General features: G+C 49.4%; 1 protein-coding gene across 1 annotated transcript; it reads left to right on the top strand.

The window, feature by feature from the left end:
- Positions 1–1323: 1323 nt before the first annotated feature.
- On the top strand, positions 1324–20486 carry LOC144490715 (uncharacterized; the record flags this gene model as incomplete). The annotated part of the gene is made up of 5 exons (XM_078208424.1): positions 1324–1424; positions 6510–6627; positions 11356–11593; positions 17199–17268; positions 20322–20486. Coding segments are annotated over exons 1-5 (608 nt in total), but the record flags the coding sequence as incomplete, so codon positions are not given.
- Positions 20487–20926: the final 440 nt, after the last annotated feature.

The following is a 20926-nucleotide window of genomic DNA, read 5'->3' as shown; positions in this document are numbered from 1 at the left end:
CTCTATCACTGACTCTCTCTCTCTGTCTCTATCACTGTCTCTTTCTCTCTCTATCACTGACTCTCTCCCTCTCTATCACTGACTCTCTCTCTCTCTCTATCACTGACTCTCTCTCTATCACTGACTCTCTCTCTCTCTATCACTGACTCTCTCTCTCTCTCTATCACTGACTCTCTCTCTCTCTATCACTGACTCTCTCTCTCTCTCTATCACTGACTCTCTCTCTATCACTGACTCTCTCTCTATCACTGACTCTCTCTCTCTCTCTATTACTGTCTCTCTCTCTCTCTCTCTCTCTCTATCACTGACTCTCTCTCTCTCTCTATCACTGTCTCTCTCTCTATCTCTCTATCACTGACTCTCTCTCTCTGTCCCTATCACTATTTCTCTGCGATGCTTCATTTCTCTGCTGTAGCCTCGCTGTGTCTCCCCCTTTGTCTCCCTGTCTCCATCTCTCTCCCTCAATGCCTGAGCACCCGTGATCTCACTCTCTTTGATGCTCTATCTCTGCTTCTCTCACACATTCTGTCTGTGTCTGTCTCTCTTTCTCTCTGTCTGTGCTGCTGTCTCTAATTCTCTGTCTCTATATCTCGGTCTCAATGTATCTTGATTTGATTTTGATTAATTATTGTCACGTGTACTGGGATGCAGTGAAAAGTATTGTTTCCTGCGCACTGTACAGACAAAGCATACCATTCATAGAGTACATAGGGGAGAAGGAAAGGAGAGGGTGCAGAATGTAGTGTTACAGTCATAGCTAGGGTGTAGAGAAAGATCAACTTAATGCGAGGTCGGTCCATTCAAAAGTCTGACAGCAGCAGGGAAGAAGCTGTTCTTGAGTCGGTCGGTGCGTGACCTCAGACTTTTGTATCTTTTTCCCGACGGAAGAAGGTGGAAGAGAGAATGTCCGGGGTGTGTGGGGTCCTTGATTATGCTGGCTGCTTTTCCCGAGGCAGCGGGAAGTGTAGACAGAGTCAATGGATGAGAGGCTGGTTTGTGTGATGGATTGGGCTACATTCACGACCCTTTGTAGTTCCGAGTCTGTCGACTTCTCTGTCTCTCTCTCTGTCTCTGCCTTGTTTCCTGTCTCTCTCTCTCTCTCTCTGTGTCTCTCTCTCTGCCTCTCTGCTTCTGCATTTCTCTATCTGTCCCCCTCTGTCCTGCCGGCCTCTCCCTCTGTCTCTCCCTCTGCCTGTTTCTCTCCCGTTCTGTTGTGGCCTGTCATTGCCCCTGTCGGACCCTTTGTGCTATTTTTGGAGTGATGACAGATAGATAGCCTAAAATTCCGGTGATCTATTTTAACAGTTGTGAGATGAGTACAGCCATCCGTGGACACTGCAACCATCTCCCGGCCGAGCACACAGAGACTTTCTCAAGATTCACCGCGGAGAGTAGTTTCTGTATAGAATGACCGATACACAGGAGTGAGTTACAACCTGGAATCTAATCGAGGGGCTCAGGGTGGTTTATATATAGAATAACAGATACCCGGGAGTGAGTTACAGACTGGAATCTAATCGAGGGGTTCGGGGGGTTTATATAGAGAATAACAGATACCCGGGAGTGAGTTACAGACTGGAATCTAATCGAGGGGTTCGGGGTGGTTTATATATAGAATAACAGATACCCGGGAGTGAGTTACAGACTGGAATCTAATCGAGGGGTTCAGGGTGGTTAGTATGTAGAATAACAGATACCCCGGTGTGAGTTTCAGACTGGAATCTAATCGAGGGGCTCGGGGCGGTTTATATATAGAATAACAGATACCCGGGAGTGAGTTACAGACTGGAATCTAATCGAGGGGTTCGGGGTGGTTTATATATAGAATAACAGATACCCGGGAGTGAGTTACAGACTGGAATCTAATCGAGGGGTTCGGGGGGTTTATATAGAGAATAACAGATACCCGGGTGTGAGTTACAGACTGGAATCTAATCGAGGGGTTCGGGGTGGTTTATATATAGAATAACAGATACCCGGGAGTGAGTTACAGACTGGAATCTAATCGAGGGGTTCGGGGTGGTTTATATATAGAATAACAGATACCCGGGAGTGAGTTACAGACTGGAGTCTAATCGAGGGGTTCGGGGTGGTTTATATATAGAATAACAGATACCCGGGAGTGAGTTACAGACTGGAGTCTAATCGAGGGGTTCGGGGTGGTTTATATATAGAATAACAGATACCCGGGAGTGAGTTACAGACTGGAATCTAATCGAGGGGATCGGGGTGGTTTATATATAGAATAACAGATACCCGGGAGTGAGTTACAGACTGGAATCTAATCGAGGGGTTCGGGGTGGTTTATATATACAATAACACATACCCGGGAGTGAGTTACAGACTGGAATCTAATCGAGGGGTTCGGGGTGGTTTATATATAGAATAACAGATACCCGGGAGTGAGTTACAGACTGGAATCTAATCGAGGGGTTTGGTGTGGTTTATATATAGAATAACAGATACCCGGGAGTGAGGTACAGACTGGAATCTAATCGAGGGGTTCGGGGTGGTTTATATACAGAATAACAGATACCCGGGAGTGAGTTACAGACTGGAATCTAATGGAGGGGTTCGGGGTGGTTTATATATAGAATAACAGATACCCGGGAGTGAGTTAAAGACTGGAATCTAATCGAGGGGTTCGGGGTGGTTTATATATAGAATAACAGATACCCGGGAGTGAGTTACAGACTGGAGTCTAATCGAGGGGTTCGGGGTGGTTTATATATAGAATAACAGATACCCGGGAGTGAGTTACAGACTGGAATCTAATCGAGGGGATCGGGGTGGTTTATATATAGAATAACAGATACCCGGGAGTGAGTTACAGACTGGAATCTAATCGAGGGGTTCGGGGTGGTTTATATATACAATAACACATACCCGGGAGTGAGTTACAGACTGGAATCTAATCGAGGGGTTTGGGGTGGTTTATATATAGAATAACAGATACCCGGGAGTGAGTTACAGACTGGAATCTAATCGAGGGGTTTGGTGTGGTTTATATATAGAATAACAGATACCCGGGAGTGAGGTACAGACTGGAATCTAATCGAGGGGTTCGGGGTGGTTTATATACAGAATAACAGATACCCGGGAGTGAGTTACAGACTGGAATCTAATGGAGGGGTTCGGGGTGGTTTATATATAGAATAACAGATACCCGGGAGTGAGTTAAAGACTGGAATCTAATCGAGGGGTTCGGGGTGGTTTATATATAGAATAACAGATACCCGGGAGTGAGTTACAGACTGGAATCTAATCAAGGGGTTCGGGATGGTTTATATATAGAATAACAGATACCCGGGAGTGAGTTCCAGACTGGAATCTAATCGAGGGGTTCGGGGTGGTTTATATATAGAATAACAGATACCCGGGAGTGAGTTACAGACTGGAATCTAATCGAGGGGTTCAGGGTGGTTTATATATAGAATAACAGATACCCGGGAGTGAGTTAAAGACTGGAATCTAATCGAGGGGTTCGGGGTGGTTTATATATAGAATGACAGATACCCGGGAGTGAGTTACAGACTGGAATCTAATCGAGGGGTTCGGGGTGGTTTATATATAGAATAACAGATACCCGGGTGTGAGTTACAGACTGGAATCTAATCGAGGGGTTCGGGGTGGTTTATAAATAGAATAACAGATACCCGGGAGTGAGTTACAGACTGGAATCTAATCGAGGGGTTCGGGGTGGTTTATATATAGAATAACAGATACCCGGGAGTGAGTTACAGACTGGAATCTAATCGTGGGATTCGGTGTGGTTTATATATAGAATAACAGATACCCGGGAGTGAGTTACAGACTGGAATCTAATCGAGGGGTTCGGGGTGGTTTATATATAGAATAACAGATACCCGGGTGTGAGTTACAGACTGGAATCTAATCGAGGGGTTCGGGGTGGTTTAAATATAGAATAACAGATACCCGGGAGTGAGTTACAGACTGGAGTCTAATCGAGGGGTTCGGGGTGGTTTATATATAGAATAACAGATACCCGGGAGTGAGTTACAGACTGGAATCTAATCGAGGGGATCGGGGTGGTTTATATATAGAATAACAGATACCCGGGAGTGAGTTACAGACTGGAATCTAATCGAGGGGTTCGGGGTGGTTTATATACAGAATAACAGATACCCAGGAGTGAGTTACAGACTGGAATCTAATCGAGGGGTTTGGTGTGGTTTATATATAGAATAACAGATACCCGGGAGTGAGGTACAGACTGGAATCTAATCGAGGGGTTCGGGGTGGTTTATATACAGAATAACAGATACCCGGGAGTGAGTTACAGACTGGAATCTAATCGAGGGGTTCGGGGTGGTTTATATATAGAATAACAGATACCCGGGAGTGAGGTACAGACTGGAATCTAATCGAGGGGTTCGGGGTGGTTTATATATAGAATAACAGATACCCGGGAGTGAGTTACAGACTGGAATCTAATCGAGGGGTTCGGGGTGGTTTATATATACAATAACACATACCCGGGAGTGAGTTACAGACTGGAATCTAATCGAGGGGTTCGGGGTGGTTTATATACAGAATAACAGATACCCAGGAGTGAGTTACAGACTGGAATCTAATCGAGGGGTTTGGTGTGGTTTATATATAGAATAACAGATACCCGGGAGTGAGGTACAGACTGGAATCTAATCGAGGGGTTCGGGGTGGTTTATATATAGAATAACAGATACCCGGGAGTGAGTTACAACCTGGAATCTAATCGAGGGGTTCGGGGTGGTTTATATATAGGATAACAGATACCGGGGAGTGAGTTACAGACTGGAATCTAATCGAGGGGTTCGGGGTGGTTGATATATAGAATAACAGATACCTGGGAGTGAGTTACAGACTGGAATCTAATCGAGGGGTTCGGGGTGGTTTATATATAGAATAACAGATATCCGGGAGTGAGTTACAGACTGGAATCTAATCGAGGGATTCGGGGTGGTTTATATATAGAATAACAGATACCCGGGTGTGAGTTACAGACTGGAATCTAATCGAGGGGTTCGGGGTGGTTTATATATAGAATAACAGATACCCGGGAGTGAGTTACAGACTGGAATCTAATCGAGGGGTTCAGGGTGGTTTATATCTAGAATAACAGATAACTGGGAGTGAGTTACAGACTGGAATCTAATCGAGGGGTTCGGGGTGGTTTATATATGGAATAACAGATACCTGGGAGTGAGTTACAGACTGGAATCTAATCGAGGGGTTCAGGGCGGTTTATATATAGAATAACAGATACCCGGGAGTGAGTTACAGACTGGAATCTAATCGAGGGGTTCGGGATGGTTTATATATAGAATAACAGATACCCGGGAGTGAGTTACAGACTGGAATCTAATCGAGGGGTTCAGGGTGGTTTATATATAGAATAACACATACCCGGGAGTGAGTTACAGACTGGAATCTAATCGAGGGGTTCGAGGTGGTTTATATATAGAATAACAGATACCCAGGAGTGAGTTACAGACTGGAATCTAATCGAGGGGTTCGGGGTGGTTTATATATAGAATAACAGAGACCCGGGAGTGAGTTACAGACTGGAATCTAATCGAGGGGTTCAGGGTGGTTTATATATAGAATAACAGATACCCGGGAGTGAGTTACAGACTGGAATCTAATCGAGGGGTTCGGGGTGGTTTATATATAGAATAACAGATACCCGGGAGTGAGTTACAGACTGGAATCTAATCGAGGGGTTCGGGGTGGTTTATATATAGAATAACAGATACCCGGGAGTGAGTTACAGACTGGAATCTAATCGAGGGGTTCGGGGTGGTTTATATATAGAATATCAGATACCCGGGAGTGAGTTACAGACTGGAATCTAATCGAGGGGTTCGGGGTGGTTTATATATAGAATATCAGATACCCGGGAGTGAGTTACAGACTGGAATCTAATCGAGGGGTCCGGGGTGGTTTATATATATAATAACAGATACCCGGGAGTGAGTTATAAATCCAGCAGGAACATAACATATTGGAGCAACTGGAGGCCATTCTGCCCTTTGTCTGCTTTCCCAAATAATTTGACCATGTCTGACCTTTCACCCCAATTCCACTTTCCCGCCCACTCCCCATATCCCATAATTCCCTGGACAATCTCCCCAATCCGGCCTCTGACTCCCTCGGAGACTGAAGGCACACAGATCTCGCTCACCAGCGGGTAATCCAAAGATTCACGGAGCTCTGTGTGAAGAGGTGAGTTTGTGCGGCGCCTGAGAAACAATACTTCTCACTGTATTCCAACAGATGTGACTTTAATAACTCAAATCAAAATGGCCGACCCCTTCGCCATGCCAACGGGGCCTGATTGAAGAGGAATGTGGCCATTCCGTCCATCGAGCCTGTGCTAACCTTCTATCCAATCCTCGGCAATCCAGGGGCCAAACTGCTGTCCACTTCCTCCCTCGGTTCTCTGAATTTGACCCTCCGGTGAAACATACTCAACTCTACAAAGAAACCATCTCCAGTTTATTTTGCAGGACAGACATGGCTAGCGAGATCACTGAACACGGGCTGGAGGATTCTGGGATTGCCGCAGAGGGCCCCGGCCCCAGTTGCCTCGGTGATACGGAGGGACGCGTCACCAACAAAGAACCAGTAAGGAAAAGCAAAATGGCGGATCACAATCTCTCGACGGGAATGGCAACCATGAAGGATTCATTGCAGAACGAATGGCAATGAGAGATCTCCCCGAGAGAGGGGGGGATGCTGAGAGACACCAGTCAGTGCACAGATATCTCCCTGAGAGAGAGAGAGGGGACTGAGAGACACCAGTCAGTGTACAGATATCTCCCTGAGAGAGAGAGAGGGGACTGAGAGACACCAGTCAGTGCACAGATATCTCCCTGAGAGAGAGAGAGGGGACTGAGAGACACCAGTCAGTGTACAGATTTCTCCCTGAGAGAGAGAGGGGGGACTGAGAGACACCAGTCAGTGTACAGATATCTCCCTGAGAGAGAGAGAGGGGACTGAGAGACACCAGTCAGTGTACAGATATCTCCCTGAGAGAGAGAGAGGGGACTGAGAGACACCAGTCAGTGTACAGACATCTCCCTGAGAGAGAGAGGGGACTGAGAGACACCAGTCAGTGTGCAGATATCTCCCTGAGAGAGGGGACTGAGAGACACCAGTCAGTGTGCAGATATCTCCCTGAGAGAGGGGACTGAGAGACACCAGTCAGTGTACAGATATCTCCCTGAGAGAGAGAGAGAGAGAGGACAGAGGGACACCAGTCAGTGTACAGATATCTCCCTGCGAGAGAGGGGACTGAGAGACACCAGTCAGTGTACAGATATCTCCCTGAGAGAGAGGGGACTGAGAGACACCAGTCAGTGTACAGATATCTCCCTGAGAGAGAGAGAGAGGGGACTGAGAGACACCAGTCAGTGTACAGATATCTCCCTGAGAGAGAGAGAGGGGACTGAGAGACACCAGTCAGTGCATAGATACCTCCCTGAGAGAGAGAGAGGGGACTGAGAGACACCAGTCAGTGTACAGATATCTCCCAGAGAGAGAGGGAGGGGACTGAGAGACACCAGTCAGTGTACAGATATCTCCCTGAGAGAGTGAGAGAGAGGGGACTGAGAGACACCAGTCAGTGTACAGATATCTCCCTGAGAGTGAGAGAGGGGACTGAGAGACACCAGTCAGTGTACAGATATCTCCCTGAGAGAGAGAGAGAGAGAGGACTGAGAGACACCAGTCAGTGTACAGATATCTCCCTGAGAGAGAGAGGGGACTGAGAGACACCAGTCAGTGTACAGATATCTCCCTGAGAGAGAGGGGACTGAGAGACACCAGTCAGTATACAGATATCTCCCTGAGAGAGAGAGGGGACTGAGAGACACCAGTCAGTGTACAGATATCTCCCTGAGAGAGAGGGGACTGAGAGACACAAGTCAGTGTACAGATATCTCCCTGAGAGAGAGAGAGGGGACTGAGAGACACCAGTCAGTGTACAGATATCTCCCTGAGAGAGAGAGAGAGGACTGAGAGACACCAGTCAGTGTACAGATATCTCCCTGAATTAGAGAGAGGGGACTGAGAGACACCAGTCAGTGTGCAGATATCTCCCTGAGAGAGAGGGGACTGAGAGACACCAGTCAGTGTGCAGATATCTCCCTGAGAGAGAGAGGACTGAGAGACACCAGTCAGTGTACAGATATCTCCCTGAGAGAGAGGGGACTGAGAGACACCAGTCAGTGTGCAGATATCTCCCTGAGAGAGAGAGAGGGGACTGAGAGACACCAGTCAGTGTGCAGATATCTCCCTGAGAGAGGGGACTGAGAGACACCAGTCAGTGTACAGATATCTCCCTGAGAGAGAGAGAGAGAGAGGACAGAGGGACACCAGTCAGTGTACAGATATCTCCCTGCGAGAGAGGGGACTGAGAGACACCAGTCAGTGTACAGATATCTCCCTGCGAGAGAGGGGACTGAGAGACACCAGTCAGTGTACAGATATCTCCCTGAGAGAGAGGGGGGACTGAGAGACACCAGTCAGTGTACAGATATCTCCCTGAGAGAGAGAGGACTGAGAGACACCAGTCAGTGTACAGATATCTCCCTGAGAGAGAGAGAGGGGACTGAGAGACACCAGTCAGTGTACAGATATCTCCCTGAGAGAGAGAGGACTGAGAGACACCAGTCAGTGTACAGATATCTCCCTGAGAGACAGAGGACTGAGAGACACCAGTCAGTGTACAGATATCTCCCTGAGAGAGAGAGAGGGGACTGAGAGACACCAGTCAGTGTACAGATATCTCCCTGAGAGAGAGGGGACTGAGAGACACCAGTCAGTGTACAGATATCTCCCTGAGAGAGAGAGAGAGGGGACTGAGAGACACCAGTCAGTGTACAGATATCTCCCTGAGAGAGAGAGAGTGGGGACTGAGAGACACCAGTCAGTGTACAGATATCTCCCTGAGAGAGAGAGGGGGGACTGAGAGACACCAGTCAGTGTACAGATATCTCCCTGAGAGAGAGAGAGGGGACTGAGAGACACCAGTCAGTGTACAGATATCTCCCTGAGAGAGAGAGAGAGGGGACTGGGAGACACCAGTCAGTGTACAGATTTCTCCCTGAGAGAGAGAGGGGGGGACTGAGAGACACCAGTCAGTGTACAGATATCTCCCTGAGAGAGAGAGAGGGGACTGAGAGACACCAGTCAGTGTACAGATATCTCCCTGAGAGAGAGAGGGGACTGAGAGACACCAGTCAGTGTACAGATATCTCCCTGAGAGAGAGAGAGAGGGGACTGAGAGACACCAGTCAGTGTGCAGATATCTCCCTGAGAGAGAGAGAGGACTGAGAGACACCAGTCAGTGTACAGATATCTCCCCATGAGAGAGAGAGAGGGGACTGAGAGACACCAGTCAGTGTACAGATATCTCCCCGAGAGAGAGAGGACTGAGAGACACCAGTCAGTGTACAGATATCTCCCCATGAGAGAGAGAGAGGGGACTGAGAGACACCAGTCGGTGTACAGATATCTCCCTGAGAGAGAGGGGACTGAGAGACACCAGTCAGTGTACAGATATCTCCCTGAGAGAGAGAGAGGACTGAGAGACACCAGTCAGTGTACAGATATCTCCTTGAGAGAGAGAGAGGGGACTGAGAGACACCAGTCAGTGTACAGATATCTCCCTGAGAGAGAGAGAGAACTGAGAGACACCAGTCAGTGTACAGATATCTCCCTGAGAGAGAGAGGACTGAGAGACACCAGTCAGTGTACAGATATCTCCCTGAGAGAGAGAGAGGGGACTGAGAGACACCAGTCAGTGTACAGATATCTCCCTGAGAGAGAGAGAGGGGACTGAGAGACACCAGTCAGTGTACAGATATCTCCCTGAGAGAGAGAGAGGGGACTGAGAGACACCAGTCAGTGTACAGATATCTCCCTGAGAGAGAGAGAGGGGACTGAGAGACACCAGTCAGTGTACAGATATCTCCCTGAGAGAGAGAGAGAGGGGACTGAGAGACACCAGTCAGTGTACAGATATCTCCCTGAGGGAGAGAGGGGACTGAGAGACACCAGTCAGTGTACAGATATCTCCCTGAGAGAGAGAGAGAGGGGACTGAGAGACACCAGTCAGTGTGCAGATATCTCCCTGAGAGAGAGAGAGGACTGAGAGACACCAGTCAGTGTGCAGATATCTCCCTGAGAGAGAGAGGGGACTGAGAGACACCAGTCAGTGTACAGATATCTCCCTGAGAGAGAGAGGGGACTGAGAGACACCAGTCAGTGTACAGATATCTCCCCATGAGAGAGAGAGAGGGGACTGAGAGACACCAGTCAGTGTACAGATATCTCCCTGAGAGAGTGAGAGAGGGAACTGAGAGACACCAGTCAGTGTACAGATATCTCCCCATGAGAGGGGACTGAGAGACACCAGTCAGTGTACAGATATCTCCCCATGAGAGGGGACTGAGAGACACCAGTCAGTGTACAGATATCTCCCTGAGAGAGAGAGAGGGGGGACTGAGAGACACCAGTCAGTGTACAGATATCTCCCTGAGAGAGAGAGAGAGGGGACTGAGAGACACCAGTCAGTGTACAGATATCTCCCTGAGAGAGAGAGAGGGGACTGAGAGACACCAGTCAGTGTACAGATATCTCCCTGAGAGAGAGAGAGGGGACTGAGAGACACCAGTCAGTGTACAGATATCTCCCTGAGAGAGAGAGAGGGGACTGAGAGACACCAGTCAGTGTGCAGATATCTCCCTGAGAGAGAGAGAGGGGGGACTGAGAGACACCAGTCAGTGTACAGATATCTCCCTGAGAGAGAGAGGACTGAGAGACACCAGTCAGTGTACAGATATCTCCCTGAGAGAGAGAGAGAGGACTGAGAGACACCAGTCAGTGTACAGATATCTCCCTGAGAGAGAGAGAGAGGACTGAGAGACACCAGTCAGTGTACAGATATCTCCCTGAGGGAGAGAGGGGGGACTGAGAGACACCAGTCAGTGTACAGATATCTCCCCGAGAGAGGGGGGACTGAGAGACACCAGTCAGTGTACAGATATCTCCCTGAGAGAGAGAGAGAGGACTGAGAGACACCAGTCAGTGTACAGATATCTCCCTGAGAGAGAGGGGACTGAGAGACACCAGTCAGTGTACAGATATCTCCCTGAGAGAGGGGGGACTGAGAGACACCAGTCAGTGTACAGATATCTCCCTGAGAGAGAGAGAGAGGACTGAGAGACACCAGTCAGTGTACAGATATCTCCCTGAGGGAGAGAGGGGGGACTGAGAGACACCAGTCAGTGTACAGATATCTCCCCGAGAGAGGGGGGACTCTGGGTTTGACGGTGTGTTTTTGTGCAGGGTGTTTGGTGTGAAGATGTGCAGCCGTTGGATGGATCACGGGAGCAGGGTGAGGGCAAGGACGATGGCGGAAGTGGACGTGAGACTGAAGCGGGGAGTTCGGGTGAGCGTTCTGGCCTGGAACCAGGAGAGGGTCCCCCCGGGGAGACCCCCACCTCAGGGGCAGGCGGAGGCGACATGGAGGGCGATGGCTGTGTGACAGTGTTGGAGACCCCCTCCCCGGCGCAAGCCGCAGAAGGTACTGAGTGTGTGTCCTCCATGGGGGTTAAAGTTCAGAATCTGCCCCCCCCTCCCTCCTTCCCTGCCTCCCCCTCCCCCCTCTCTGCCTCCCCTCCCCCTCCCTGCCTCCCCTCCCCCTCCCTGCCTCCCCTCCCCCTCCCTGCCTCCCCTCCCCCTCCCTGCCTCCCCTCCCCCTCCCTGCCTCCCCTCCCCCTCCCTGCCTCCCCCCCTCCCTGCCTCCCTCCTTCTCCCTCCCTGCCTCCCCCTCCCCCTCCTCCTCCCTGCCTTCCCTCCCCCTCCCTGCCTCCCCCTCCCCCCTCCCTGCCTCCCCTCCCCCTGCCTCCCCTCCCCCCTCCCTGCCTCCCCTCCCCCCTCCCTGCCTCCCCCTTCCCGCCTCCCTCCTTCTCCCTCCCTGCCTCCCTGCCTCCCCCTCCCCCTCCCTGCCTCCCCCTCCCCCCCTCCCTGCCTCCCTCCTCCCTGCCTCCCTCCTCCCCCCTCCCTGCCTCCCCTGTCTACCCCCGATCATTAGCTCTCTTCACTGTGAATACAGGAACAGGAGGAGCCCATTCAGCCCCTCAGGACTGTTCCACTGTTTGATAGAATCCTGGCTGGTCTGACAAGGCCTTAGTCCCACTCTCGCGCCTGCCTCCCCACCCACCCCCCCCAACCACCCTCAACCCCCGGTTGACAAACATTCTTTCTGAATCTACCCTGTCTAACCCTGTTAGAATTTTATAAGTTTCTATGAGATCCCCTCTCACTCTTCAAAACTCCAGTGAATATAATCCTAACCCACTTAGTCTCTCCTCATATGACAGACCTGCCATCCCAGGAATCAGCCTGGTAAACCTTCGCTGTACTCCCTCTATAGCAAGGACATCCTTCCTCAGATAAGATTCATTATTGTCACTTGCATTTAAGGTGAAAAGTATTGTTTCTTGCACGCTGCACAGACAAAGCATACCGTTCATAGAGAAGGAAAGGAGAGAGTGCAGAATGTAGTGTTACAGTCATAGCTAGGGTGTAGAGAAAGATCAACTTAATGCGAGGTAGGTCCATTCAAAAGTCTGACAGCAGCAGGGAAGAAGCTGTTCTTGAGTCGGTTGGTACGTGACCTCAGACTTTTGTATCTTTTTCCCAACGGAAGAAGGTGGAAAGGAGACTGTCCGGGGTGCGTGGGGTCCTTAATTATGCCGGCTGCTTTTCCCGAGGCAGCGGGAAGTGTAGACAGAGTCAATGGATGGGAGGCTGGTTTGCGTGATGGATTGGGCTACATTCACAACCCTTTGTAGTTCCTTGCGGTCTTGGGCAGAGCAGGAGCCCAGACCAAGCTGTGATACAACCAGAAAGGATGCTTTCTATGGGGCATCTGTAAAAGTTGGTGAGAGTCGTAGCGGACATGCTAAATTTCCTTAGCCTCCTGAGAAAGTAGAGGCGTTGGTGGGGCTTTCTTAACTATAGTGTCGGCGTGGGGGGACCAGGACAGGTTGTTGGTGATCTGGACACCTAAAAGCTTGAAGCTCTCGACTCTTTCTACTTCATCCCTGTTGATGTAGACAGGGGCATGTTCTCCTTTACGCTTCCTGAAGTCGATGACAATCTCCTTCGTTTGTTGACATTGACACCAAAACTGCCCACAATACTCCAGGTGTGGCCTCACCAACGCCCTGTACAATTGCAGCAAAACATCCCTATCCCGATACTCAAATCCTCTCGCTATGAAGGCCAACATACCATTCACCTTCTTTACTGCCTGCTGTACCTGCGCGCTTACTCTCAGCGACTGATGCACGAGGACTCCAAGGTCTCGCTGAGTATCCGCCTCTCTCAATTCACACCCATTCAGATAATAATCTGCCTTCCCTCAAAGACAGTAAGAAGTCTCACAACACCAGGTTAAAGTCCAACAGGTTTATTTGGTAGTAAATACCATAAGCTTTCGGAGCGCTGCTCCTTCGTCAGATGGAGTGGTCTCCACATCATGACTTCCCTCAAAGACCCAGCCTCTACAGCTCCCTGCTGTAAGGAATTCCACAGATTAACTCCCCTGTGAGGGAAGAAGGTAGCACAGTGGTTAGCACTGCTGTCTCACAGCGCCAGGGACCTGGGTTCGATTCCCGGCTTGGGTCACTGTGCGGAGTCTGCACGTTCTCCCCGTGTCTGCGTGGGTTTCCTCCGGATGCTCTGGTTTCCTCCCACAGTCCGAAAGACGTGCTGGTTAGGGTGCATTGGCCGTGCTAAATTCTCCCTCAGTGTCACCCGAACAGAGTGTGGCGACTGGGGGATTTTCACAGTAACTTCATTGCAGTGTTAATGTGAGCCTACTTGTGACACTGATAAACGAAGAAAAAATAAATTCCCCATCTCCGTCCTCAATGGGGCGACCCCCTGACTCTGAGATTCTGCCCTCTGGTCCCAGCCTCCCCCACACGGGGAAACAGCCTCTCAGTATCTATCCTGTCGATCCCTCCGAGAATCCGATATGTCTCAATAAGGTCACCTCTCGTTCTTCTCAACTCCATCGAGTACAGGCCCCAAACCGACTCAACCTCCCCTCATCCCTCGACATCCAGGATCAACCTGCTCTGGACTGCCTCCAATGCTGGTGTTCCCGTGACCACAGCTTTCTGCATTCTCTCTCCGTTCCATTCGTATTCCCGTTCTCGATTCTCCCTGCCAAAACGTGGACAATCTCCCTCTCTCCCACATTATTCTCCATCTGTCTGTCATATCAGGAGAGGTTAGTGTTGCAGAGGGGCAGTTAAGCATCGACCACATTGGTGTAGTTAAGGGGCAATTTAGCATGGCCAATCCACCCAACCTACACATCTTTGGACACTAAGGGACAATTTAGCACGGCCAATCCACCTAACCTGCACATCTTTGGACACTAAGGGACAATTTAGCACGGCCAATCCACCTAACCTGCACATCTTTGGACACTAAGGGGCAATTTAGCATGGCCAATCCACCCAACCTACACATCTTTGGACACTAAGGGGCAATTTAGCATGGCCAATCCACCTAACCTGCACATCTTTGGACACTAAGGGGCAATTTAGCATGGCCAATCCACCCAACCTACACATCTTTGGACACTAAGGGGCAATTTAGCATGGCCAATCCACCTAACCTGCACATCTTTGGACACTAAGGGGCAATTTAGCATGGCCAATCCACCCAACCTACACATCTTTGGACACTAAGGGGCAATTTAGCATGGCCAATCCACCTAACCTACACATCTTTGGACACTAAGGGGCAATTTAGCATGGCAAATCCACCTAACCTACACATCTTTGGACACTAAGGGGCAATTTAGCACGGCCAATCCACCTAACCTACACATCTTTGGACACTAAGGGGCAATTTAGCATGGCCAATCCACCTAACCTACACATCTTTGGACACGAAGGGGCAATTTAGCATGGCCAATCCACCTAACCTAACATCTTTGGACACAAAGGGGCAATTTAGCTTGGCCAATCCACCTAACCTACACATCTTTGGACACTAAGGGGCAATTTAGCATGGCCAATCCACCTAACCTACACATCTTTGGACACTAAGGGGCAATTTAGCATGGCCAATCCACCTAACCTACACATCTTTGGACACTAAGGGGCAATTTAGCATGGCCAATCCACCTAACCTGCACATCTTTGGACACTAAGGGGCAATTTAGCACGGCCAATGCACCTAACCTGCACATCTTTGGACACCAAAGGGCAATTTAGCACGGCCAATCCACCTAACCTGCACATCTTTGGACACCAAAGGGCAATTTAGCATGGCCAATCCACCTAACCTGCACATCTTTGGACACTAAGGGGCAATTTAGTATGGCCAATCCACCTAACCTGCACATCTTTAGACACTATGGGGCAATTTAGCATGGCAAATCCCCCTAACCTGCACATCTTTAGACACTAAGGGGCAATTCAGAATGGCCAATCCACCTAACCGGCACATCTTTGGAGAGTGGGAGGAAACCGGAGCACCCGGAAGAAACCCATGCAGACACGGGGAGAATGTGCAGATTCTGCACAGACAGTGACCCGAGGCTGGGTACTTAAGAGTTTTTAAAAAAATGCAAGGACACAAAGAGCCTAGAGTGAAACATTATCTCGGGAGACCAGGCAGTCGGGTTGCCAAGAGAACTGGCTGTTTTTCAATTTTGCCCAACCAGGTTAAACTAGGCGCTTAGCCAGAGGCAGCCTATTAGATTTAAATTTAATTATTTGGTCACCTGAGAACCAATCCTGTTGTGGGATTGTTGATATGTCATCAGGGGTATCAAAGACAGCTCTGAGATCCGGAGAGACAGCCAGCAACGGCCCCTGCCACAACCCGTTTATGTCTTAGAAGAAAGCCTTATCTCGGTCGTGAAGACAGCAAAGAAGGCAGAAGATTCCGGCAGATAAAGCCTGGTTGTAATTTCAGGAGTGACTAAAAATTCAGTTGTTTTGTTAATGAGTGGGAATTGTATTTATCTAAACTGCATTCCACTGGAATAGTGTTTTATCCGGTTTGTTAATAGTTTAGTTAACCTGTTCATTGTTAGTCAGATAACTGAAGTGTTCTTGTTGATTTTACAGAGTGATGGGGAGTTACATTGATTTAACCACTCAATGTTGCTGAAAAGTCGATCGCACCACCTCACACTCACATTAACAGATTATGAGGTGAGGGACTCCTCGTTGAGTGGTTAGGAGTTAGTTCACAGAGAGGGGGGAATCCACCTCTGCTTCATAATAGGATTATATTCACTGGAGTTTAGAAGAGTGAGAGGGGATCTCATAGAAACTTATAAAATTCTAACAGGGTCAGACAGGGTAGATTCAGAAAGAACGTTCCCGATGGTGGGGGGAGTCCAGAACTAGGGGTCAGAGTTTGAGGATAAGGGGGTAAACCTTTTAGAACTGAGGTGAGGAGAAATTTCTTCACCCAGAGGGTGGTGAATGTGTGGAATTCACTCCCACAGAAAGTAGTTGAGGCCAAAACGTTGTGTGATTTCAAGAAGAAATTAGATATCGCTCTTGGAGCTAAAGGGATAAATGTTTAAAGTTTATTTTTTAGTGTCACATGTAGGCTTACATTGACACTGCAATGAAGTTACTGTGAAAATCCCCTAGTTGCCACACTCTGGCGCCTGTTCAGGTACACTGAGGGAGAACTTAGCATGGCCAACGCACCCTAACCGGCACGTCTTTCAGACTGTGGGAGGAAACCGGAGCACCCGGAGGAAACTAACGAAGACACGGTGATATCAGGAAAGGAAGGCTTGAAGTATGAGCAGAGTTTGAGGACACTGCGTCGGGACTCGATGGAGTTTACACTGGCCAGTTTCTCCCTGTTAAAGGGGTATCTAGGGATGGGTAATCAGCCAGGAACACCCACATCACGATAATGAATTAAAAAAGACACTTGGATGTAGCATCTCAGTGAATGCCTTATGGAATTCTGAACATACCACATCGACTGGGTCTCCTTCATCGACCCTCCTGTTTTTAAATTCCCATGCTTCTCTCCTTCTGCTTAATCCAGGTATTTTTTGCCTTTGCTCCGATCCTTTCACAAGTCACGTTCCTTCCTCAGACCTCTGCTCTGTTCTGCTTTTCCAGGAGAGAGCTCTTTGGGTGCTGAAGGTGAGGTCTCCATCCCACCGTCACTATCGATGAAGTCACTAAGTCGGTGAGTCGCTGCGTCTGTCAGGGTTTCATCCATTGGGATTGTGTGGAATGGGAGTGAATGGGAAGGGGTTTGGGTCCATAGGGATTGTGTGGAATGGGAGTGAATGGGAAGGGGTTTGATCCATTGGGATTGTGTGGAATGGGAGTGAATGGGAAGGGGTTTGGATCCATTGGGATTGTGTGGAATGGGAGTGAATGGGAAGGGGTTTGGGTCCATTGGGATTGTGTAGAATGGGAGCGAATGGGAAGGGGTTTGGATCCATTGGGATTGTGTGGAATGGGAGTGAATGGGAAGGGATTTGGATCCATTGGGATTGTGTAGAATGGGAGCGAATGGGAAGGGATTTGGATCCATTGGGATTGTGTAGAATGGGAGTGAATGGGAAGGGATTTGGATCCATTGGGATTGTGTAGAATGGGAGCGAATGGGAAGGGGTTTGGATCCATTGGGATTGTGCAGAATGGGAGTGAATGGGAAGGGGTTTGGATCCATTGGGATTGTGCGGAATGGGAGTGAATGGGAAGGGGTTTGGATCCATTGGGATTGTGCAGAATGGGAGTGAATGGGAAGGGGTTTGGATCCATTGGGATTGTGTGGAATGGGAGTGAATGGGAAGGGGTTTGGATCCATTGGGATTGTGTGGAATGGGAGTGAATGGGAAGGGATTTGGATCCATTGGGATTGTGCAGAATGGGAGCGAATGGGAAGGGATTTGGATCCATTGGGATTGTGTAGAATGGGAGTGAATGGGAAGGGATTTGGATCCATTGGGATTGTGTGGAATGGGAGCGAATGGGAAGGGGTTTGGATCCATTGGGATTGTGTGGAATGGGAGTGAATGGGAAGGGGTTTGGATCCATTGGGATTGTGCAGAATGGGAGTGAATGGGAAGGGGTTTGGATCCATTGGGATTGTGTGGAATGGGAGTGAATGGGAAGGGGTTTGGATCCATTGGGATTGTGTGGAATGGGAGTGAATGGGAAGGGGTTTGGATCCATTGGGATTGTGTAGAATGGGAGTGAATGGGAAGGGGTGAAATATTGCACTTTGGAAGGACAAATCAAAGTAGAACGTACAGGGTAAATGGTAGGACTCTGAAGAGTGCAGTTGAACAGAGGGATCTGGGAATACACGTACAGAATTCCCTAAAAGTGACATCACAGGTGGATAGGGTCGTAAAGAGTGCCTTTGGTACATTGGCCTTTATAAATCGGAGTATCGAGTATAAAAGTTGGAGTGTTATGGTAAGGTTATATAAGGCATTGGTGAGGCCGAATTTGGAGTATTGTGTACAGTTTTGGTCACCTAGTTACAGGAAGGATGTAAATAAGATTGAAAGAGTGCAGAGAAGGTTCACAAGGATGTTGCCGGGACTTGAGAAGCTGAGTTACTGAGAGAGATTGAATAGGTTGGGACTTTATTCCCTGGAGCGTAGAAGATTGAGGGGAGATTTGATAGAGGTGTATAAGATTTTGATGGGTAAAGATAGAGTGAATGTGAGCAGGCTTTTTCCGCTGAGGCTAGGGGAGAAAAAAACCAGAGGGCATGGGTTAAGGGTGAAAGGAGAAAAGTTTAAAGGGAATATTAGGGGGGGCTTCTTCACGCAGAGAGTGGTGGGAGTGTGGAATGAGCTGCCGGATAAAGTGGTAAATGCGGGCTCACTTTTAACATTTAAGAAAAACTTGGACGGGTTCATGGATGAGAGGGGTGTGGAGGGATATGGTCCAAGTGCAGGTCAGTGGGACTAGGCATAAAATGGTTCGGCACAGACAAGAAGGGCCAAAAGGCCTGTTTCTGAGCTGTAATTTTCTATGGTTCTATGGGTTTGGATCCATTGGGATTGTGTAGAATGGGAGTGAATTGGAAGGGGTTTGGATCCATCAGGATTGTGTAGAATGGGAGTGAATGGGAAGGGATTTGGCCCCATTGGGATTGTGTAGAATGGGAGCGAATGGGAAGGGATTTGGGCCCATTGGGATTGTGTAGAATGGGAGTGAATGGGAAGGGGTTTGGATCCATTGGGATTGTGTTGAATGGGAGTGAATGGGAAGGGGTTTGTATCCATTGGGATTGTGCAGAATGGGAGTGAATGGGAAGGGGTTTGGATCCATTGGGATTGTGTTGAATGTGAGTGAATGGGAAGGGGTTTGGGTCCATGGGGATTGTGTAGAATGGGAGTGAATGGGAAGGGGTTTGGATCCATTGGGATTGTGTAGAATGGGAGTGAATGGGAAGGGGTTTGGACCCATTGGGATTGTGTAGAATGGGAGTGAATGGGAAGGGGTTTGGATCCATTGGGATTGTGTAGAATGGGAGTGAATGGGAAGGGGTTTGGGTCCATTGGGATTGTGTGGAATGGGAGTGAATGGGAAGGGGTTTGGATCCATTGGGATTGTGTGGAATGGGAGTGAATGGGAAGGGATTTGGATCCATTGGGATTGTGTAGAATGGGAGTGAATGGGAAGGGGTTTGGGTCCATTGGGATTGTGTAGATGGGAGTGAATGGGAAGGGGTTTGGGTCCATTGGGATTGTGTAGAATGGGAGTGAATGGGAAGGGGTTTGGATCCATTGGGATCGTGTGGAATGGGAGTGAATGGGAAGGGATTTGGGTCCATTGGGATTGTGTAGAATGGGAGTGAATGGGAAGGGGTTTGGGTCCATTGGGATTGTGTAGATGGGAGTGAATGGGAAGGGGTTTGGGTCCATTGGGATTGTGTAGAATGGGAGTGAATGGGAAGGGGTTTGGATCCATTGGGATCGTGTGGAATGGGAGTGAATGGGAAGGGATTTGGGTCCATTGGGATTGTGTAGAATGGGAGTGAATGGGAAGGGGTTTGGGTCCATTGGGATTGTGCAGAATGGGAGTGAATGGGAAGGGGTTTGGGTCCATTGGGATTGTGTAGAATGGGAGTGAATGGGAAGGGGTTTGGGTCCATTGGGATTGTGTAGATTTGAAAGGTGTTCAGGGTTTTGGGGAATTCTGCCTTTGGGAGCGTACCTGTCCAGTACGTCATGGTTCTCACCAGTCACTGAGTGTTCATTCGCCTGACAGGTCCATCACCAAGGAAGACGTCACATGCCTGAGGAGTCTGGAGGTGGAGGAGGTGACCCAGTCGGAGAGGGGGAGGGATATTGGCCGTTCCCAGACCGTTCCCCGGTCCTTCGGCGCTCAGTCCCGCCGGACAACAGCGCAGAAATTTGAGAAGATGAGTTCCCCGTAAGTTCTGTCATCCTGTAGTCTGATCCGTGTCAGGAGAGGTGGTCAGTGCACCCCTGGGGACACTTAGAACCCCATGTCCTGTTGCAGCGGTCAACCATTCCTCCAGGTACTACATTCTCATCGGAGTGCCGCACTGTCAGAGGGTCAGTACTGAGGGAGTGCCACAGTGTCAGAGAGTCAGTGCTGAGGGAGTGCCACACTGTCAGAGGGTCAGTGCTGAGGGAGTGCCACACTGTCAGAGGGTCAGTGCTGAGGGAGTGCCGCACTGTCAGAGGGTCAGTACTGAGGGAGTGCCACACTGTCAGAGGGTCAGTACTGAGGGAGTGCCGCACTGTCAGAGGGTCAGTGCTGAGGGAGTGCCGCACTGTCAGAGGGTCAGTGCTGAGGGAGTGCCGCACTGTCAGAGGGTCAGTGCTGAGGGAGTGCCGCACTGTCAG

This window comes from Mustelus asterias, unplaced genomic scaffold (genome assembly GCF_964213995.1).
Source record: "Mustelus asterias unplaced genomic scaffold, sMusAst1.hap1.1 HAP1_SCAFFOLD_3669, whole genome shotgun sequence".
NCBI classification, from domain to species: Eukaryota; Metazoa; Chordata; class Chondrichthyes; order Carcharhiniformes; family Triakidae; genus Mustelus; species Mustelus asterias.
This window is presented reverse-complemented; position numbering and strand designations above follow the sequence as displayed.